Source organism: Oncorhynchus mykiss, chromosome 5 (assembly GCF_057628025.1).
Source record: "Oncorhynchus mykiss isolate SJ-2025 chromosome 5, ASM5762802v1, whole genome shotgun sequence".
Classification (NCBI taxonomy): Eukaryota; Metazoa; Chordata; class Actinopteri; order Salmoniformes; family Salmonidae; genus Oncorhynchus; species Oncorhynchus mykiss.
Genome location: NC_143026.1, coordinates 63142721 through 63166163, shown reverse-complemented (window position 1 = coordinate 63166163; position 23443 = coordinate 63142721). Strand labels below are relative to the sequence as shown.

General features: G+C 43.1%; 1 protein-coding gene and 1 long non-coding RNA gene across 2 annotated transcripts in view; one reads left to right on the top strand and one right to left on the bottom strand.

The window, feature by feature from the left end:
• Nucleotides 1-23443, bottom strand: part of LOC149983543 (uncharacterized) — a 246593-nt gene that overhangs the window by 114850 nt on the left and 108300 nt on the right. The window lies entirely within an intron of this gene.
• LOC110524249 (transmembrane protein 161A) lies at nt 145-19043 on the top strand. The gene is made up of 12 exons (XM_021603723.3): nt 145-621; nt 1247-1350; nt 1596-1682; nt 1813-1904; nt 14601-14757; nt 15096-15247; nt 15362-15425; nt 15599-15742; nt 15850-15963; nt 16090-16264; nt 16381-16477; nt 17109-19043. Exons 1-12 carry the CDS (start codon nt 619-621, stop codon nt 17405-17407), a joined length of 1488 nt encoding a protein of 495 aa, XP_021459398.1. The 5' UTR covers nt 145-618; the 3' UTR covers nt 17408-19043.

The following is a 23443-nucleotide window of genomic DNA, read 5'->3' as shown; positions in this document are numbered from 1 at the left end:
CAATTGATTTTCTCCATGAGAAAATACATGATTATTGTTATTGGGTGCGTTCGACCTTGTAGCCGACTTGAAATGAGAGTCGAGACTGACTGATCTACAAATCACCTTGCAGTCTAAATAACTACTCAATATTATTTGAAGATCAGTCAGTCACAATTTACCCAAGATACATCACGGTTTTGATGCTCTCGAACACAGCCATTGTGACCGAGGAATATTTTTACTGGAAATCTTCAATTTTTTTTGAATATTTTATAAGGGTATCCAATTAAATCGTCAACAGGCTTCTCGATCCACTGAAAACGCTTGTCTTTCTGAGGATCGTGGAAACCAAATCCGGGGGTGCGTTCAATTAGCATGACCGCTTGCTACGTTGCGGAACAGTTTGTATTGAACACACGTTTTCCCAAAACGTTCTTTTACGTTCCTGAACAGACTTTGAGCTACGTACGCTCTCCTAGTGTACAGCCCCGTTTTGGTTCAAATGAAACGTTCTATTACGCTTTTATGTACTGAATGCAGCCCAAGTTTCACATGTCATCAGCTGTCAAGACACTGAAAGCTACCTACACGCGTGTGTAGCTAACACTACGAAAAAAACTTCGGATAATTGAAGAGATGGTGAGTAGCTAAATCTTTTGCTGTAGCCACTTGTACCCAGCATTTAAAGCTTCGCTAGCTAATGCTTGTAGCTAGCTTTTAGCCACTGTTACACGTATTTGACTACAAAATTGTTAGCCTAGCTAGCTAGCTTAGCATGATCAACTACCTGTAAAGTAACGAAGTTAGATAACTATAGGTTCCCTGCAAGTTGATAGCTGGCTGGGTGTCAGTTTGAAGTTAGCTAGCTGCATAAATTGCTCTTTCCATTCATTTTACTAGTTATGTACACGTTGCACAATAAGTTAGCTAGCTTGCTTGGGCTGCTATCATGGATGGTTCACTTAAACCTTCACAGCCACGACAGGAGGTATAGTGGCTATCTTGGGCAATTTATTTCATTGGCTGTAGAGGATTTGGTTTCTTCGTTGAAAAGTTGAATGACTGACACGGTAGGGAGTGCGCCCCCCACCCTTTGGCAGATGTAACGTTAGTAGCGACTCCTTTGAAATGCATAGCAGCTGATGTGTCAGATGAAAAATGTATCTGGAAATTCCATGTTGGCTGTCTATAAAAGTTGGGTTAACACATTTTTGTACTTTAGTTTGATTAACCAAGTGTGTGTGTGTTCTCTCTCACTGACCAGGCGCTGATTGGAGTGCAGCTGGTGGTCAGCTTGCTGGCTGCTAGCATCATGCAGAGAATGGCTCCACACTGTTCATTTGCCCGCTGGCTCCTGTGCAATGGCAGGTAAAGTCATGTACACAAATGTCATATACAGAAGTGGCTTTGGAGATGGGGTGTAGCTATGTCTTGGTAATGTTGACTTCATGGTAAGGGTTTGACATTCCTGGTATGATCATAAGGCCATGATAAACTCTTAGACCTTATCAGGGGCCATTTATTTGAAAGAACAACTGTGACCCTACTACTAGCTAATAACTTACTTGGGGTGTGTATATATATTTTTAACAAATCTAATTTTATCCTTTCAGTCTTTTCCGGTTCAAACACCCCTCTGAGGGAGAGCTGTGTGCCCTAGCTGGAAAACAGATGCCCAGCAAGCCCAGCAAGAGAGACAGGTGTGAGCTGGGCACAGGTGGGAGGGGGCATGATGATACAGTACAACTGGTGTCTGCTGCCTTTGTATCACTCTTATGGTGGTAGACTGGCTGTTAAAGGAAATGTTTGCTGACTACTTCTGTTTTGTAGGAGACAGAATGGGGACAGCAAGCCTCTCACAGTTCCCAAGGACATTGACCTTCACTTAGAAAAAGCTCCAGTCGGTGTCCTTGATGCCCTTGGTAAATAAACAAAAGCACCACTTGTAAAAAAAAAAAAAAAAAGGCCATGCCTGTGCACGGGACTTTCCCCACAAACCTTTTAGGGTGGCTATCTCTCCATCTTAGCTGTCAATCATAGCCCATCATTTTTGGACAATCAAAGATCAAATCAAATTGTATTTGTCACATGCGCCGAATATATATTGTGTAGACCTTACTGTGAAATGCTTACTTACAAGCCCTTAACCAACAATTCAAGAAATAGAGTTAAGAAAGTATTTACTAAATACACTTAAGTAATAAAATAAAAAGTAACACAATAAAATAACAATAAGGCTATATACAGAGGGTACCGGTACTGAGACAGTGTGTGGGGGTACAGGTTAGTCGAGGTAGTTTGCACATGTAGGTTGGGGTAAAGTGTCTATGCATAGATAATAAACAGCAGTGTAAAAAGAAACGGGGGGAGGGGTCAATATAAATTGTCAGGGTGGCCAATTGATTAATTATTCAGCAGTCTTAGGGGGTAGAAGCTGTTAAGGAGTCTTTTGGACCTAGACTTGGCTCTCTGGTATCCCTTGCTGTGCCGAGAGAACAGTCTATGACTTTGGTGACTGGAGTCTTTGACAATTTTTGGGGCCTTCCTCTGACACCGCCTAGTATATAGGTCCAGGATGACAGGCAGCCTGGCCCCAGTGATGTACTGGGCCTTAAGCACTATCGTCTGTAGTGCCTTACGGTCAGATGCCAAGCAGTTGTCATACCAGGCGGTGATGCAACTGGTCTTCTTCACGACTGTCATGGTGTGTTTGGACCATTATAGTTTGTTGGTTATGTGGACACCAAGTTATCTGAAACTCTAGACCCTCTCCACTACAGCCCCGTCGATGTGAATGGGGGTGTGGTAGACCCTCCTTTTCCTGAAGTCTACGATAAGCTCCTTTTGTCTTGGTCGCGTTGAGGGAGAGGTTGTTGTCCTGGCACCACACTGCCAGGTCTCTGACCTCCTCCCGATAGGCTGTCTCATTGTTGTCTGTGATCAGACCTTCCAGTCGTGGGTGAACAGGGAGTACAGGAGGGGACTAAGCACGCACCCCTGAGGGGCCCCCGTGTTGACGATCAGCGTTTCAGATGTGTTGTTGCCTACCCTTACCACCAGTGGAGGCCGTCAGAAAGTCCAGGATCCAGTTGTGACCAAGCTTTAACTTCCTGACTGATGTCTTAAGATGTTGCTTCAATATATCCACATAATTTTCTTTCCTCGTGATGCTATTTTGTGAAGTGCACCAGTCCCTCCTGCAGCAAAGCACCCCCACAACATTATGCTGCCACCCCCGTGCTTCACGATTGGGATGGTATTCTTCGGCTTGCAAGCCTCCCCCTTTTTCCTCCAAACATAACGATGGTCATTATGGCCAAACAGTTCTATTTTTGTTTCATCAGACCAGAGGACATTTCTCCAAAAAGTACGATCTTTGTCCCCATGTGCAGTTGCAAACTGTAGTTTGGCTTTTTTATGGCGGTTTTGGAGCAGTGGCTTCTTCCTTGCTGAGCGTCCTTTCAGGTTATGTCGATATAGGATTCGTTTTACTGTGGATATAGTTACTTTTGTACCCGTTTCCTCCAGCATCTTCGCAAGGTCCTTTGCTGTTGTTCTGGGATTGATTTGCATTTTTCCCACTAAAGTACGTTAATCTCTAGGAGACAGAACACTTCTCCTTCCTGAGCGGTATGATGGCTGCGTGGTTCCATGGGGTTTATACTTGCGTACTATTGTTTGTACAGATGGACGTGGTACCTTCAGGCGTTAGGAAATTGCTCCCAAGGATGAACCAGACTTGTGGAGGTCTACAATTTTTTTCTGAGGTCTTTGCTGATTTCTTTTGATTTTCCTATGATGTCAAGGAAAGAGGCACTGAGTTTGAAGGTAGGCCTTGAAATACATCCACAGATACACCTCCAATTGACTTAAATGATGTCAATTAGCCTATCAGAAGCTTCTAAAGCCATGACATTCTTTTCTGGAATTTTCCAAGCTGTTTAAAGGCACAATCAACTTAGCGTTGATTAACTTCTGACCCACTGTAATTGTGATACAGTGAAATAATCTGTCTGTAAACAATTGTTGGAACAATTACTTGTGTCATACACAAAGTAGATGTCCAAACTGACTTGCCAAGACTATAGTTTGTTAATAAGACATTTGTGGAGTGGTTGAAAAACGAGTTTTAATGACTCCAACTTAAGTGTATGTAAACTTCCGACTTCAACTGTATATATGAGATGAGTAATGTAGGATATGTAAACATTATATAAAGTAGCATTGTTTAAAGTGACTAGTGATACATTTATTACATCCAATTTTTAATTATTAAAGTGGCTGGAGTTGAGTCAGTATGTTGGCAGCAGCCACTCAATGTTAGTGGTGGCTGTTTAACAGTCTGATGGCCTTGAGCTAGAAGCTGTTTTTCAGTCTCTCGGTCCCTGCTTTGATGCACCTATACTGACCTTGCCTTCTGGATGATAGCGGGGTGAACAGGCAGTGGCTCGGGTGGTTGTTGTCCTTGATGATCTTTATGGCCTTCCTGTGACATCAGGTGGTGTAGGTGTCCTGGATGGCATGTAGTTTTCCCCCGGTGATGCGTTGTGCAGACCTCACTACCCTCTGGAGAGCCTTACGGTTGTGGGCGATGCAGTTGCCGTACCAGCCGGTGATACAGCCCGACAGGATGCTCTCGATTGTACATCTGTAAAAGTTTGTTTTTTGGTGACAAGCCACATTTCTTCAGCCTCCTGAGGTTGAAGAGGTGCTGTTGCGCCTTCTTCACCACGCTGTCTGTGTGGGCGGACCATTTCAGTTTGTCCATGATGTGTACGCTGAGCAACTTAACTTTCCACCTTCTCCTCTACTGTACCGTCGACGTGGATAGGGGGGTGCGCCCTCTGCTGTTTCCTGAAGTCCACGATCATCTCCTTTGTTTTGTTGACGTTGAGTGTGAGGTTATTTTCCTGACACCACACTCAGAGGGCCCTCACCTCCTCCCTGTGGGCCGTCTCTTCGTTGTTGGTAATCAAGCCTACCACTAGTGTCGTCTGCAAACTTTATGATTGAGTTGGAGGCGTGCATGGGCACGCAGTCATGGGTGAGCAGGAGAGGGTTGAGAATGCACCCTTGTGGGGCAACAGTGTTGAGGATCAGTGGGATGGAGATGTTGTTTCCTACCCTCACCACCTGGAGGTTGCCCGTCGAAGCTCAGGACCCTGTTGCACAGGGCGGGGTTGAGACCCAGGGTCTCGAGCTTAATGACGAGTTTGGAGGGCACTATGGTGTTAAATGCTGAGCTGTAATCGATGAACAGCATTCTTACATAGCTATTCCTCTTGTCCAGATGGGTTAGGGCAGTGTGATTGCGACTGTGTCGTCTGTGGACCTATTGGGGTGGTAAGCACATTGGAGTGGGTCTAGGGTGTCAGGTAGGGTGGAGGTGATATGATCCTTGACTGGTCTCTCAAAGCACTTCATGATGACGGAAGTGAGTGCTACGGGGCGATAGTCGTTTAGCTCAGTTACCTTAGCTTTCTTGGGAACAGGAACAATGGTGGCCCTCTTGAAGCATGTGGGAACAGCAGACTGGGATATGGATTGATTGAATATGTCTGTAAACACACCAGCCAGCTGGTCTGCGCATGCTCTGAGGACGTGGCTAGGGACGCCGTCTGGGTCGGCAGCCTTGCGAGGGTTAACACTTTTAAATGTTTTACTCACGTTGGCTGCGGTGAAGGAGGGCCCGCAGATTCTGGTAGCGGGCCGTGTCCGTGGCACTGTATTGTCCTCAAAGCGAGCAAAGAAGTTGTTTAGTTTGTCTGGGAGCAAGACATCGGTGTCTGCGACGGGGCTGGTTTTCTTTTTGTAATTCGTGATTGACTGTAGACCCTGCCACATACGTCTCATGTCTGAGCCGTTGAATTGCGACTCTACTTTGTCTCTATATGGACGCTTAGCTTGTTTGATTGCCTTGCGGATGGAATAGCTACACTGTTTGTCTTCGGTCATGTTTCTGGTTGCCTTGCCATGATTAAAAGCAGTGGTTCGTGCTTTCAGTTTTGCACGAATGCTGCTATCAATCCACGGTTTCTGGTTGGGGAAGGTTTTAATTGTCACCGTGGGTACAACATCACTGGTGCACTTGCTAATAAACTCGCTCACCGAATCAGCGTGTACTGTGCTAGCAAAACAGTCCTGTAACGTAGCTTCCGCGTCATCTGACCACTTCTGTATTGAGCAAGTTACTGGTACTTCTTGCTTTAGTTTTTGCTTGTGACCAGGAATCAGGAGTGTTATGGTCAGATTTGCCAAATGGAGGGTGAGGGAGAGAGCTTTGTATGCATCTCTGTGTGGAGTAAAGGTGAACAATAGTTTTTTTCCCTCTATGGTTGCCCATGTGACATGCAGGTAGAAATTAAGTAAAACGGACACAATTTTGCCGGTATTAAAGTCGGCCACTAGGTGCGTCGCTTCTGAATAGCATTTTCCTGTTTGCTTATGGCCTTTGCACTCAACAAGCTGTACGTCTTCGTGCCAGCACCTGCATTGTGGTGGTAAATAGACAGCTATGAAATATATAGATGTAAACTCTTGGTAGATAGTGTGGTCTACAGCTTATCATGATGTACTCTACCTCAGGTGAGCAATACCACGAGACTACCTTAATATTAGATGTTGCGCACTAGCTGTTATTGACAAATAGACACACTCCCCCACCGCTCGTCTTACCAGACGTAGCCGTTCTGTCCTGCCGATGCACGGATAACCAAGCCAGCGGTGTATTTTGCGTGTCGTCGTTCAGCCACGACTCGTTGAAACGTAAGATATTAACATTTTTAATGTCCTGTTGGTAAGATGGTCTCGAACGAAGATCATTCAGTTTATTTTCCAGTGATTGCACGTTGGCTAATTGAACTCATGGTAGAGGTGGGTTACCCACTCACCGACAAATTCTCACAAGGCTCCCTGATCTCCGCCCCCTGTATTTCCATCTGTTCTTCACGCGAATGAGAGATTTGGGCCTGGTCTCAGAGAAGAAAAAAAATCTTTGTCCAATTCGAGGTGAGTGATCGCTGTTCTGATATCCAGAAGCTCTTTTTGGTTATAAGAGACGGTAGCAGCAACATTATGTGCAAAATAAGTTACAAACAATGCGAAAAAAACACACAAAATAGCACAGTTGGTTAGGAGCCCATAAAACGGCAGCCATCCCCTACGGCGCCATTACATTATTATTTTAAATCAGTGGGCTTGGATACGCATGTGGACCCCGCACCTGCCCGTTTTGCTCAGAGTTTTATCGATGTTACAAGAAGAGTACACAAGTTTTGGCTGGTGACCTAGTTTACTGTTTACTCAAGGAACATTGTGCGCGCATCCAGGAAAGTAAGTTGTGGGGTCTACGACTGGGGATTTTATGCTGTTTAGTAATGCTTAGCTGTTTAGTTTATAGGTCTGTATTGTAGCTCTACTGTTATCCTGCACCTAATTCCCTTGAATATTTCAGATGGCCTACTGCTGGTGCATATTGTGTACAGTGGCAAGAAAAAGTATGAACCTGTTGGAATTACCTGGAGTTTTGCATAAATTTGTCATAAAATTTCATCTGATCTTCATCTCACAACAATAGACAAACACAGTGTGCATAAACGAATAACAAACAAATTATTGTGTTTTTCTTGTCTATATTGAATACATCATTTAAATATTCACAGTGTAGGTTGGAAAATGTATGTGAACCCCTAGGGTAATGACTTATCCAAAAGCTAATTGGAGTCGGGAGTCAGCTAACCTGGAGTCCAATCAATGAGACGAGATTGGAGATGTTGGTTAGAGCTGCCCTGCCCTATAAAAAACACACACAACATTTGAGTTTGCTATTCACAAGAAACATTGCCTGATGTGAACCATGCCTCGAACAAAAGACATCTCAGAAGACCTAAGATTAAGAATTGTTGACTTGCATGAAGTTGGAAAGGGTTACAAAAGTATCTCTTAAAGCTTTGATTTTCATAAGTCCACGGTAAGACAAATTGTCTATAAATGGAGCACTAAATTCAGCACTGTTGCTACTCTCCTGGTTGTTCTGCAAAGATGACTGCAAGAGCACAGCGCAGAATGCTCAATGAGGTTAAGAATCTTAGAGTGTCAGCTAAAGACTTACAGAAATCTCTGGAACATGCTAACATCTCTGTTGATGAGTCTACAATACGTTAAACACTAAACAAGAATGGTGTTCATAGGAGGACACCACGGATGAAGCCACTGCTGTCCAAAAGAAACATTGCTGCACGTCTGAAGTTCGCAAAAGAGCACCTGGATGTTCCACAGCCCTTCTGGAAAATATTCTGTGGCCAGATTAAACTGAAGTTGAGTTTAGAAGGAACACACAACACTGTGTGTGGAGAGAAAAAAGACACAGCACACCAACATCAAAACCTCTTTCCAATTGTAAAGTATGGTGGAGTGAGCATCATGGTTTGGGGCTGCTTTGCTGCCTCAGGGCCTGGACAGTTTGCTATCATCGGCGGAAAAATGAATTCCCAAGTCCATTAAGACACTTTGCAGGAGAATGTAAGGCTATCTGTCCACCAATTGAAGCTCAACAGAAGTTGGGTGATGCAACAAGACAACGACCCAAAACACGGAAGTTAATCAAACAACAGAATGGCTTCAACAGAAGAAAATACGTCTTCTTTGGAGTCCTGACCTCAACCCGATTTAAAATGCTGTTGCATGACCTCGAGCGGTTCAAACCAGACATCCTAAGAATATTACTGAACTGAAACAGTTTGGTAAAGATGACTGCTCCAAAATTCCTCTTGACTGTTGTGCAGGTCTGGTCCGCAACTACAGAAAACGTTTGGTTGAGTTTATTGCTGCCAATTTGAGGGTCAACCAGTTATTAAATCCAAGGGTTCACATACTTTTCCCACCCTACACTGTGAATGTTTACACGGTGTGTTCAATCAAGACATGAAAACATATAATTGTTTGTGTGATATTAGTATAAGCAGACTGTTTGTCTATTGTTGTGACTTAGATGAAGATCAGATCAAGTTTCATGACCAATTCATGCAGAAATTCCAAATGGTTCACATACTTTTTCTTGCCACTGTATATCATTATTACATCACTTGCATAAGTATTTACGCACAATATGTTTGTTTAGAAATTATTATAGTATAGCTTGTAGTGTATGCACATTCTACCACTGCGCATTCATAGTTTCTTATGCCATGGCAGGTTTCTAGAACCTGATAGAAGTTTCAGAGACGGTCCTCGAAGCTCGCACTTGCACAGTCTGATGTACGACTCTGTGGGACCAGAGACAGACCAGATAAGATCTACTATAATGTAGCAATACAACAGGATCTTTACATAATGGCATTACATACACACATAGCAGAGAGAGAACTAATAACTCGGACAGGCACGATTTATAGCCCCCTCTCTCTGGCCTGATGTAGATCTTATCTGGTCTGTCTCTGGTCCTACAGAGTCGTACATCAGACTCTGCACACGCGAGCTTCAAGGACCGTCTGAAACTTCTAGAAACTCGCCATGGCATAGCACTAGTGCGAACTATGAATGCGCAGTGGTAGGATGTGCAAACATTACAAGCTATAAAATAACAATTTCTAAACTAACATATTGTGCATAAATACTCATGCAAGCAATGCAATAATGATATACACAATTTCCACCAGCTGTAGGCCATCCTAAATATACAAGGGAATCAGGTGCATAATTACAGCAGTACTACAAATACAAATGTAGTAAAGTAACTTGTTCACCAAAACCTGTGTTCTTGTGTCAGCTAGAATGGGCAGGTGCAGTGTCCACGAGTGTCCAAGCCCGCTGATTGGCTGAAAACGAAGGGCTGTGATGGACAGCTGTGATGGAGAGTGATCCACCCTTAAGAGACTGTGGGGAAAGTCCCGTGCACAGGCATGGCCTTTTTTACAGCTGCCCTTGGATTTCTTATATAAATCCAAACAACTTGAAAAAGGTTCTACTGGGGGACTTGTCAGAGTCTAAACCCTGTCTAATCCACGGGAGGGGGGGTTCTACTAAGCTATATGGAATTGTTTTAAGAAGGTCATATCAAGGATCATTTAGCTTTTTGAGTTTAAAACCCCTTGAACTATAAAAAAAATATATATTAAACAATTTGAAATGATTTAGGGTCTTACTGCTATTAGCACATAGAAGCACATTGAATAACAGATAGTCCCCCAAATATATCAAAAATAAGTTTGTTCTGAAGTGTCTCTCCTATATCTGAGAGAGATAAGAAAGATCAGGAAACGTTATTATTTTTTACATGTATTTAACCCCATATTTTTGGCATTAAACAGTCTCCATATATAGTACCAGTCAAAAGTTTGGACACACCTACTCATTCAAGGATTTTTCCTTTGACTATTTTCTATGTTGTATAATAATGGTGAAGACCTCAAAACTATTAAATAACACATGGAATCATGTAGCAACCAAAAAAGTGTTAAACAAATCAAAATATGTTTTAGATTCTTCAAAGAACCTACCCTTTGCCTTGTTGACAGCTTTGCACACTCTTGGTATTCTCTCAATCAGCTTCATGAGGAATGATTTTCCAACGGTCTTGGAGTTTCCACATTTTCTGAGCACTTGTTGGCTGCTTTTCCTGCACTCTTTTGTCCAACTCATCCCAAACCATCTCAATTGGGTTGAGGTCAGGTGATTGTGTAGGCCAGGTCATCTGATGCAGCACTCCATTGCTCTCCTTGGTCAAATAGCCCTAACACAGCCTGGAGGTGTGTTGGGTCATTGTCCTGTTGAAAAACAAATGATAGTCCCACTAAGCGCAAACCAGACGGGATGGCGTATCGCTGCAGAATGCTGTGGTAGCCATGCTGGTTGTGTGCCTTGGATTCTAAATAAATCACAGACCGTTTCACCAGCAAAGCACACCACCTCCTCCATGCTTCACGGTGGGAACCGCGCATGCGGAGATCATCTGTTTACCGACTCTGCGTCTCACAAAGACACGGCGGTTGGATCCAAAAATCTCAATTTTGGACTCATCAAACCAAAGGACAGATTTCCACTGGTCTAATGTCCATTTCTCGTGCTTCTTGGCCCAAGCAAGTCTATTTTTCTTATTGGTGTCCTTTAGTAGTGGTTTCTTTGCAGCAATTCAATAATGTAGGCCTGATTCACGCAGTCTGCTCTGAACAGTTGATGTTGATGTGTCTGTTACTTGAACTCTAAAGCATTTATTTGGGCTGCAATTTCTGAGGCTGGTAACTAATGAACTTACCCTCTGCAGCAGAGGTAACTCTGGGTCTTCCTTTTCTGTGGCGGTCCTCATGAGAGCCAGTTTCATCATAGCACTTGATGGTTTTTGCGACTGCACTTGAAGAAACTTTCAAAGTTCTTGAAATTCTACAGATTAACGAACCTTTATGTCCTAAAGTAATGATGGACTGTATATGACGTTTGTGTACGTTTCTCTTTGCTTGTTTGAGCTGTTCTTTCCATAATATGGACTTTAGCCCCTTGTCACAAAACAACTGATTGGCTCAAACACATTAAGAAGGAAAGAGGTTCCACAAATTAGGCACACCTGTTAATTGAAATGCATTCCAGGTGACTACCTCATGAAGCTGGTTGAGAGAATGCCAAGAGTGTGAAAAGCTGTCATCAAGGTAAAGGGTGGCAACTTGGAAGAATCTCATCTCAAATGTATTTAGATTTGTTTAACACTGTTTTGGTTACTACATGATTCCATATGTCTTCAGTATTACTCTAAAATGTAGAAAATAGTAAAACATTAAGAAAAACCGTTGAATGAGTGTGTCCAAACTTTTGACTAGTACTGTATATTAGTGTGTAGCCCAAACGGTTCAGACGTTACAGACCGAAGTTAGACGATCCGGAGGCAGGTGCAGGCTAGGCCTCGGAGACTGTCAGGTGGTCTCCGAGTTGCGACTGAACGGAGGGTCATCCAGTGCAGGAGGCCGGCGGCCCTCCAGAACTGGAGACAGCAGCCACCCTGGGGCTGAGGGCCTAGCAGTGCAGGGGACTTGAAACCAATACTAAGACTAAGGACTGCAAGCCAGGTATAGCGGGAGGCTACAAAACTAGCTGAGCAGGGAACTTGTAGCCTCGCGCCAAGACAGGCTGCGAACTGGCTAGAGGCAGGGACTACACACCTAGAGGAGCAGATAACCCGGAGCCTAAGGGGACAGGAGACCCAGGGCCTAGAACTAGGACAAGTTGTTTGGCATGTAGCACTGAGCTGTTTCCTTGCTGACCTAAGGCTGGGGGTTGCGGACCAACTGAGGGCAGAGGCTGCAGACCTAGTGGGGCAGAGAACTTATAGCTTGGCGGAGCAGTGGACTGAGGTCTAACTAAAGCTGGAGACAGCGAAACTAGAACGGCAGATGGCTGGGAGCCTAGTACTGATAACGTTGGGCCTGCCGGGGAGAACTGACCCTGGACCTGCCAGGGTGAACTGACCCTGGACCTACCAGGGAGAACGACAGAGCTGGGAGAGTGGTAGATCTTTGGGCCTACTGGTAGATTAGGTAACTCTGAGCCTAGCGGCGTAGGAACCTGATGACTCACATGGGCTAGGGACTGAGGGCTGACTAGGGCAGGAGAAAGCGGACCTAGTACAACTGAGGACTAACTTCCTGACTGATGTCTTGAGATGTTGCTTCAATATATCCACGTAATTTTCCATCTTCACGATGCCATCTATTTTGTGAAGTGCACCAGTCCCTCCTGCAGCAATGTACCCCCACAACATGATGCTGCCACACCCGTGCTTCACGGTTGGGATGGTGTTCTTCGGCTTGCCAGCCTCCCCCTTTTTCCTCCAAACATAACCATGGTCATTATGGCCAAACAGTTCTATTTTTGTTTCATCAGACCAAAGGACATTTCTCCAAAAAGTAGTTATTCTGGGATTGATTTGCACTTTTCTCACCAAAGTACGTTCATCTCTAGGAGACAGAACGCTTCTCCTTCCTGAGCGGTATGACGGCTGCGTGGTCCCATGGTTTTTATTCTTGCTTACTATTGTTTGTACAGATGAACGTGGTACCTTCAGGTGTTTGGAAATTGCTCCGAAGAATGAATCAGGCTTGTGGTGGTCTACATTTTTTTTCTGAGGTCTTTGTTGATTCCTTTAGGTTTTCCCATGATGTCAAGCAAAGAGGCACTGAATTTGAAGGTAGGCCTTGAAATACATCCACAGGTACACCTCCAGTTGACTCAAAGTATGTCAATTCGCCTAATCACGAGCCATGGAATGGAATATTCCAAGCTGTTTAAAGGCACAGTCTACTTAGTGCATGTAAACTTTTGACCCACTGGAATTGTGATACAGTAAATTATAAGTGAAATAATCTGTCTGTAAACAATTGTTGCAAAAATGACTTGTGTGATTCACAAAGAAACCGTCTTGCCAAAATTATAGTTTGTTAACAAGAAATTTGAGGAGTGGTTGAAAAAATGAGTTTTAATGACTCCAACCTAAGTGTATGTAAACTTCCAACTTCAACTGTATATACGCCTACAGCCAGGGGGGCCTGAGTGACGACGATCTGGTAAATAACTGGGTCACCTCTGGATATAGTGGAAGTCCCAACGGTCCCATGGAGGTGGCAAATGCTCTGGCTGGAGAGACCTGGAGTAGTGTCTCTCGTGGAGTAGTGTCTCTCGTGGAGTAGTGTCTCTCGTGGAGTAGTGTCTCTCGTGGAGTAGTGTCTCTCGTGGAGTAGTGTCTCTCGTGGAGTAGTGTCTCTTGTGGAGTAGTGTCTCTTGTGGAGTAGTGTCTCTTGTGGAGTAGTGTCTCTTGTGGAGTAGTGTCTCTTGTGGAGTAGTGTCTCTTGTGGAGTAGTGTCTCTCGTGGAGTAGTGTCTCTCGTGGAGTAGGGAGCCTGCCTGACTCGGGGAGTATAGGCTGTGTTGGCACTCCCAAGGTGGGGACGATGGCTCTAACCGGGGGCCTAGAGTGGTGACGGTCAGGAGAGTAGCGGTAGAAATGGTGCTCCCGCGGTGGTGAGTACGCCCTCCTGATCTCTTCCTGCACATGACGCAGGTCCCCGTAAAAATCTGGTTATCACCCAACCCTAGTGTGGTCACTCCCTGACCGCTGAGGCGGCCTGGAGCTGGGTTGGACGACTGTAGGATGTGAGAGGTATGTAAGGCCTCACAGCTCACTGGTACGCCATCACTGTAGCCAGGTCAGAATCCTAACGATTCGAAGAACCTCGAAAAAACAGCTAGCTGGAGCTCGTCTGAGCGTTCGGCTGGGAATTCCCTCATCGCTAGTACGTAATGCTGATTGTTATGGTTCTGACTCGCTACCGGCTGTCAGGCTAGAACAAGGCAGATGTGTCCATATCCAGAGTTGTTGTCTCTTGATCCCCACCACACAGTTGTGCGCGCGCACACACACACACACACACACATCATAGGGGTAATCTTTGTGTTACAATTAGGAATGGACTTGTATAGGGGAAAGGATGTGGCTGACCGCTCAGACGAGCTCCAGCTAGCTGTTTTTTCACCACTACTGTAAACTGAAATGCCCTCCAAGCCTTAGCTGGCTTTGTATTTTATGCCTTATCTTTTCCTTACAATGTTTCTGCTTTGCCTCTCCTTTCCCCTTCTCAGTACTGCGATTCTTCCTGGAGTACCAGTGGTTGATTGACTTTGCAGTGTATGCCATGGGCATCTACCTTTTCACCGAGGGCTACTTTTGTGTAGTGGACCCTGCCAAGGAAGTCCACATTGGGGCCATCTGGTGTGTGCTGACCGTTCTCTGCTGCCTGTATCCTTCAGTTCACCCTCACTCTGGAAGCCCACAATTGTATTACAATTTTGATAAAGTAATATTATGAACTATTCTTAAGAAAACAGCTCTAAGTACTATGTTACAATGTCAACTTAGACTAACTGAAGTTGTACTCACTGTACTTGCCAATGTTATTATGTAAGAACTGTGTTAGTCACTTTCTACAAAGTGGGACCCTGGTAAATGAATAACCCAAACATGTACTGTGCCAGAAAAATACTTGGATGCATCAATATTGTGCTGCTCCTTGATCGGAGCTGTTTTGTTTCCAAAGGACTGTCCGGTTGTCCCTGTGTTTCCCTTAACTCTCACAGGAAAACCCTCCACTCCCTGATGGGCCACTACTTCAGGTCTGACGAGGGAGGCGAGCGCTCGGTGTGCCTGGCCTTTGGCTTCCTGTCTCTGCTGGTGGCCATGCTGGTGCTGGTGGTCAGAGAGGACTACCTGGAGTTTGGCCTGGAGCCTGGTATGTGCACTACATTAACCCCTACTATGGCACGCCCCATTAGGCTATGTATAACACATTTATTTAGTTAATTTTATCATTTCAGTTTGGGCTTTTTCATGTTTTGTATTGCAGGTTTTAACAGTCTTTTTGACAACCTTGAGGTTTTCGCAAAACATCAAGGCTTTGCTGAGTGGTCGTAAGTATCTTTTAGTTGGACAGTTGAATTTTTTTTCCTTCCAAAAATTTAAATCACAACTTGGGTCCATAGAATAGTTGCCAGTCATTCATTGACCGACAATATGCTTTTAGTCATCTGTGTTGGCAAATGTGCCCCTTTAATGTTTGCTATTATATTTGGACTCCCATCAGAGTCCCTGTGACCAAGCTGACTGTGAAGTTGGGTCTGGCTGCCATCTGTGCTTTTATTGGTGCTTTGCTGGCCTTCCCTGGCCTCCGCCTAGCCCAGACCCACCTGGACGCAGTTCAGATGAACTCAGACCGCCCATTCATCCAGTAAGAACACATACACTTATTTAACTGTGAAACCAAATAACCAACTGGTTCCACTGACTAGTAATGTCTTACTGTTTGGGTGTTGTGTTGTTTTCTGCTTCCCTTAGAATGTTGTTGCACATGAGCTTCCTGGCCCCAGTGGTGGTCATCGTGTTGTGGATCAAACCCATTGCTAGGGATTTCCTGGGGAACGCTCCAATGGGGAAGACTTCAGTCACCCTGTAAGTGTGTGTTTGTTTCCTGGACTCCAATATTACCAATGTGACCATTTGGCACCCTTGTGCTGATTCCTTCTCAAGGTGTTAACAGATCTCCTGTGTGTGTGTGTGTGTGTGTGATATTCCCAGTATGTCAAGCGCGGTGTTTGACAGTGTTCGTCTGTGGACAGTGGTGGTTCTGTGCTGCCTGAGGCTGGCCCTCACCCGCTACCACATGCAAGCCTACCTCAACCTCTCCCAGAAGTGGGTGGACCAGATGAAGAAGGAGGCGGGGCGCATTGCCGCCATCGACATCCAGAGGAAGGTCCGACAACGCATCTAAATGGCAACGTTTTCATGTGAAAGCAATTCTTTTGAGTTGTTTGGAGAACCAGATGAGACCTTAAACCCATGAGTCTTTTGACGTTGTTGTCCTTCCAGGTGACCCGTGTGTTCTGCTACCTGACCATAGTCACCCTGCAGTACATGGTCCCTGTTCTACTCATCCTCTTCTCTACTCTGGCTCTGAAGGCCCTTGGTAAGACATGTACAGTACCTAACATGGCAACAACTAGCTTTGAGGGGGGGGGGGGGAAATGATTAATCGCTTTTTCTTATGTTCTAATAATACTTTCATTATTTATACACACTGCATATTTATTTATATACTGGATTCTTCACATATCTCACTATAATGTATCTACTGCTGTGCATGTCATTCTTAGCTGTTGTGTAAATTCCACTGATGTACATTTGCATAGATTGCATTTTGATACTGTTTTAGTGCTATTTGGGTTGTTAATTGGATTCATCCTGCCGTTCTTGATTTCTTGCTTTTTTTGTAGTTGTATTTTTCTTTACATGTTAGCTGTTTGACATTTGACTGCGTTGCTAGGAGCTAGTAGCATAAGTATTTTGGTACACTGCTATAACAGCTGCTAAACTGTACGCAAACCACAAATTCGCATCCGATTTTTAGCGAGGCCTTACGTGGCCCTACGTAAATGCTGAGAATCTGCATTCTATAATTTAACAATATGGAGTTATGATAATATACCAACAGTTTCATCACAATGCTTGATCCATGGAAATGTAATGTATTTCAGTTGTGCCTTTCAAATGTCTCGTTGTAACACCCATTTGTCCCTACTGACTTTTTTGTATCTCAGGTGACTTCTCATGGAGTGGCGCAGAGCAGGCTCCGGGGGTGACCCCTGCCCTGGTAATGCCCACGGTCTCTCCCGTCCTGCCAGGGCTGGAGGAGGACGAAGAGGGGGTGGAGGACATGGAGGAGGACATCCAGGCCACGGTGGCCCGTCTAACCGAGGGCTTCTCTGCCCTGCGCTCCGTCCTCACCCCCCTCTTCTTCAGAGGCCTCTTTGCCTTCCTCACCTGGTGGGTGGCTGCCTGCCAAGTCATCAGCAGCTTGTTTGGCATTTACTTCCACCAGTACCTCATGCAGAACTGAAGAGGACTACACTACCCATAATCTCTAGCTAACACCGTGCCAGTGTTCAAGGCAGGTCAAACTCAATACAACAAATGGACAGGATGTGTGTGCTCCTGTCTGTTACTGTAACAAAGGTGTCACCGATATCAAAAGGGATGTGATGGTTTCTGACATGCTGACACCTTACTACTACTACCTTGTTGTCCTGTGGGCCCAGTCAGACCCTTAGACCTTGACCAGGACTATGATGAAATGCTATATAATGTGGACTGGATTCTGTCCAACTGCTATGTATCACATTTCTCTGTTTTAACAAATGCATTTGAAGCCAGTGTTACTTTTTTATTTTTTATGTTATCATATAGTATCAGGCAATGTTGCAAATGAGCTGTTTCTAGTCGGAAAAGGTACCACTACTTCCAGCCTAGTTTGCTAGTAGAGGCTGATTTCAGAAGTGCTTGATGCTTTATTTATTTTCGTCCTTTAGTTCTGCTGTACCGTACTGATTGTAATGGACCCGTGGAGTTCAGTCTATTCAGCAGTCATCACCACTCGACCGTCCATTCTCCTTAATCATTAGTTACCCACCTGTTAAAACAAAGCACTGAGGATATTTTACTGTGTTTTAATGGAGGTATTCAGTGAAGAATTCTAAGTGCCTGGAAACTCAGGGATTTTGAGTCAATGATAAGATATCTCTTTTTTTCTGCCAAATAGTAGACGGGTGATAACAGCTATCTATCTGTATCATTCAATAACACTCCAGCCCAGCCTGGATTTGGCAAATCTTACCTGTATTAGCAACCATCTTTCAGTCCCAACAAAGTTTGTCAGTTGAATTTGTTTGAACAAAGTATTTCCTGCGTTTTGTTTTGCTGCCAAACAATCATTTACACTTAAAGCGTCAATCAGCAGTTGAAACAATAACGAAGCACCTTCCCCGCCCCTGTTTCGGTAAAAGCTGAGGGATGGGGAGGGAAAATGTAACCACTCTTTAATGTATAGATAGAGCTATGGATGCAAGGACTGACCATCCATGATATCAAAATGATAGTTTTAACCGTGTTTTGAGGCTATATAGTTTTCTATATACTTTGTAAACAAACATTGGAGTAAAACAACCTTATTTGGGTTCTGATGGGGTAGAACACTTGAACTGAGCTCATGAGGCATTAATAAGTTATATTCTTCAAGAATCAATGGGTACAATTTATAAGTGAAACATTTTATGTAGCAACTGCAGATTGCCCCTTTTTAGGATGATGTAGGCTTAGAACAAATCTTGCCTAAAACTTAAACCTAGGTCTGAAATGTGTTGCTGATTTTATAGTGTCAACGGTTAAAAATTTAAAAAATGTATTTACTTATTTATACTCTATTGCCACTGATCATGTTGGAAAGGTACAGGTGTCATGCTGTTGGACTTTTGGGTCGTTTTGTTTTTGGAAAGTGTGATTTCTGTGTTTAAAAAAAAAAATCAAATTGATTGAATGTTTGTTATTCATTTTACGTTGTGGTTTGTATGAAAATGTTTTTTCAACAAAAGACTTATGAATGCATGGTTTGAACTTTTAGTTGTATACAAAATGTTTTATTCTGTTGTCTGTGTGGCAAATGTTACTGGCTTATGAAATTATTCAACTCTTGTTTTAAATCTTGTCTTTTTATTATCGGTGATTAATCACACCTTAGTCACACCTTAATCACACCTTAGCCAATACCACATGTTTTAATTATCCCAGCAAAATGTTTTAATTAAAATTTTAGCTTTTCATTTCTCCCACTGTCTTGTCTTGTATATCATATAGTGTGGGAGAAAAGAAAGGGCTTTTTCAAAGTTAATTCACCATTTGACAAAATACATCATCCGTGACAATGGTGTCTAGCTGCTGAATTGACCCTCACCTCTGACCTTAACCTCCAGAGTGGATAATATTTTAGTCGTTGATAATTTCACTGCACTTATTCCTCCAACAATCTAATATATTTGTGTTAAAAATATTTAGATTTTTGTGTGGTCAATTTCATTTAGCTTTTTAGCAATGTGATGCAGTATCACAATTTAACATTGTTCTGCCTCATTGTATATTTTTTTCTAGATATCACTCCTACTGTGGAATGATATTGTTAAAAACAGCTGGATATTGTACAGCAAACTTCTGTCAGATATCCCTGGTAATAAGTAACAAAGGCTTCCCTCAGATGTGTCACAGCCAGACTGCGGCCCGCAGGGTGTTATTCAGAGCTGACATGATTTATTGGAGATATTATTTGACTTCCACATCCAGTCAAAACCCACAAAGATGCCCAATTTGGAGAGGGACGGCCCCTTGTCTGAGCCTTTATGTGCCGGTGAGTTGGGATATGCTTCAATGGAGGAAATCGTGCTCAAACACTGAGAAAACTTGCCAGAGAGGGGAGCAGTTAACACCTAGGAACCGTGTGTATTATGGATGGCTGAGATTCTGATCCTAAATATCTCTTGCAATAACAGAATACTTTGACAGTTTAACAATAGATTTTTATATGATGTGCTGGAAAACTGAGTGAAATGTTTAAGAAATATTCCCCCCCTGTTTAATCTCATCATTAATTTCCATTTGTGACGCTTTTGAAATCATGGAGCCTTTTACAATGATGGCAACACAGCTAATCTGAGTACTTTGACTTCATTGGGAGAATTTTCTCCCTAACATTCACACCAATCCCTCCATTGCCGGATTAAGAAATCATAGTCCCTGGGGCTTTGTTGTTATAGCCCCCCCCCCTTCCGAGTACACCATCATGATCTGTAAACAAATCTGTGCACCAAGATGCAATTTGATGCTGGGGTAAATTTACTGTTGAAGAAAAAGCCCCTTTATAATAAAGCCATAATAATGCTTGCCATGTGGCATAGGCTACAGTTGAGCCTATGGCTTCATCTTCATCATTAGGTAGGTCAGTGTGCCAATGGAAATTTGATTTAGTAGCCTACTGTAGCCATTGTTATATATATATACTGTATACTGTATATATTTCCTCCTAATATTGTACAATCTGTGTGTTGCTTCATTGACCTGGCTATTGTATGTTTGAATTGAAGACCACATTGAGCTCAGCTTGTCAGTGTCAGAGTAGCCACTGATTTTGGCCATTTGTGTGAAATTAAAAAGATTCAATTAATGTCTTCTGTCATGTAAATGACGTAGAATTGCATGAAATGCATTTTTAAAAAGCTGCTGAAAATGTTCTCCATGTGTGGAAATCCTAAAAACGCATGTACTCAACTGTAGCCTATGCCACATGGCAAATGTTTTTATGGCTTTATTATAAAGGGGCTTTTTGTTAAACAGTAAATTGACCACAAATCGAAAAGAACCTAAAGCCCCGGGGCCTATGATTTCTTAATCTGGCCCTATAGGCTACTCACGGTGATGGCCGATGCGCTCGTCGTGGCAATAGCCTATCTCAAGATGAGCTACTTTGAAAAACAATGCTTCTGTTAGCTACAAATTGGAAGTTGTTGAGAAAACATTGTTTCTATTGGTTCTACAGACTTCTCTTTTCAGTGGTAGGCCTTTGCTTCCAAACTGTGTGTTTTTCCTAGGATTGTATTTTTAAATCTGCAAAAGGCAACCAACCATAGAAATATAATACATTCAGTGCTGTGAAAAAGTATTTGTCTCTTTCAAAGTTTCTCTATTTTTGCATATTTTTTCACACAAAATGTTATCAGATCTTCAACCAAAACTTAATATTAGATAAAGGGAACCTGAGTGAACAAATAACACAATAATTGCATACTTTTTTTCATTAATATTATAAACAAAGTTATGTAACACCCAATGCCCCTGTGTGAAAGAGTAATTGCCCCCTTACACTCAATAACTGGTTGTGCCACATTTAGCTGTAATGACTCCAACCAAACACTCTCTGCATTCATTGATCAGCCTCTCACATCACTGTGGAGGATTTCTGTCCCACTCTTCCATGCAGAACTGCTTTAACTCAGCGATATTTGTGGGTTTTCAAGCACGAACTGCTAATTTCAATCCTGCCACAACAATTGGGATTGGCCTTTCAAAAACTTCAAATTTGTTGCTTTTTAGCCATTTTCATGTAGACTTGATTGCGTGTTTGAGATCATTGTCTTGCTGCATGACCCAGCTGCGCAAGAGTGGGACAAAATTAATCCACAGCGATGTGAGACTGAACAAAAACTACAGGAAGCATTTGGTTGCAGGAATTGCAGCTAAAGGTGGCACAACCAGTTATTGAGTGTAAGAGGGCAATTACTTTTTCACACAGGAATATTGGATGTTGAATAACTTTGTTAATTAAATAAATAAATAAAGTATCTCTTTTTTTGTTATTTGTAAACTCAGGTTCCCTTGATCTAATATTAGGTTTTCGTTGAAGCTCTGATAACATTTAGAATTAAAAAGATGACAATGGGGCAAATACTTTTCCTTCATTTTGACTTTTCCTTCACCTGTATGTGCTTATGATAAAACTTATTCCAGTTATCTTTTATGAACTATTGATACTCTGTGGATAAATTATGCTCTCTGGTTTATTTTGAACATCGAGAGATTGTGTGGCAGGGGCTAGGCTCAATAAAAAATGTTTTGAACCTAGCCCCCCTGACTCACACAATTGACCAGTGACATTTATTTATTATGCAGTTTATTATAAAAATATATATATATTAAAAAATCAGTTACCCAATCAAGGTAGGGCCCCCCAGTTACCCACATGGGCCCCCTAACTTCTCTCCTCCTCCCATCTGATGATCAGCAGTGCAGCAGCAGGCTATTTATTTTTGTACTATTTGCTGCCTCTTGGGCCCCCCACGGGCCGGGGCCCAGGGGCTTCAGGCCCAGTAAGCCCCTGCATTAAGCTGGCTCTGATTGTCCCTCCAGGTAAAAGGCAAATGCAAAGCGCTGTATATGGCCAGGCAGGCCCAGGCCTCTACTAGCCTCTGACAGGTCTGGGAGAGTGTCCAGCTTAATGAACTGGAAGGTGACAGGGTTGACATATCTATATAATCACATTAATTATGTGCATGTGTTTGGAGGCCCCATGTCTGCCGTCTGCAGCCGCCAGGGCTGTTGCTATAGGGACCAGGCAGCAACCAGGCAGAGGAGACTTCAGACATGGCCTGCAGACTGGCCCTATCCTCAAGGGAGCTGCCCAGACACGACCCCTGTGACACTCTTTTCATTTGGGGAGCAGAGAGGGTGTGCTGACACAGTGTGGGAAAGGGATCATTCTAGCCAATTTCCTCCCAGTCAGTCTAAATTGCAGGGAAATGCTCTATAGGGAGGCATAGAGAAGTGTATTCACTGTATGTGATGTCCAGCTGTGATTGTAAGGCATCGTGTACTGTATGCACACTGTCTTTTAATGTTGAAAGCTTTTGGGCTTTTTGAGTGTTCCGCCATTCTTGTTCTCCCCTCAGCTGGAACCTGGTGGCTTGACAGAGTGGTCTGACATTATAATGAGTGACCAGATGTTTTCAATGGACACATGAAAGATAGATACACGTGGCAAATATCATTGTATCTGTCTTCAGATTAATTTACATCGAAAGGAAATGCTGTGACTTCTAAATCACATTTAAAAATATTTAAAAAATCAGTCAATTAGATTTACAGCCCTAAGGTGGTCGAAATAACACATCGTAAGTCAAATCATGTTTATTAAAAGACAGCCACATCATTAAAATAAGTATGAAGCCATGGGCTGTTTTGATAAATACAGCCAGCGCTGATACTATTGATGTGCTGCAATAACCTGTGTTTAGAAAATATGTAAAATGTGAATGTATGCAAAAAAATATATGTTTTTCACGTTCTACATTTATCCACAAGTGAAATATACTGAACAAAAAATATAAACGGAACATGCAACAATTTCAAAGATTTTGCTGAGTTACAGTTCATAGAAGCAAATCAGTCAATTCAGTCAAATTCATTAGGTCCTGTTCTATGGCTTTTATATGACTAGGAATACAGCTATGCATCTGTTGGTTACAGAGATGCCTTAAAAAAGGTAGGGGCGTGGATCAGA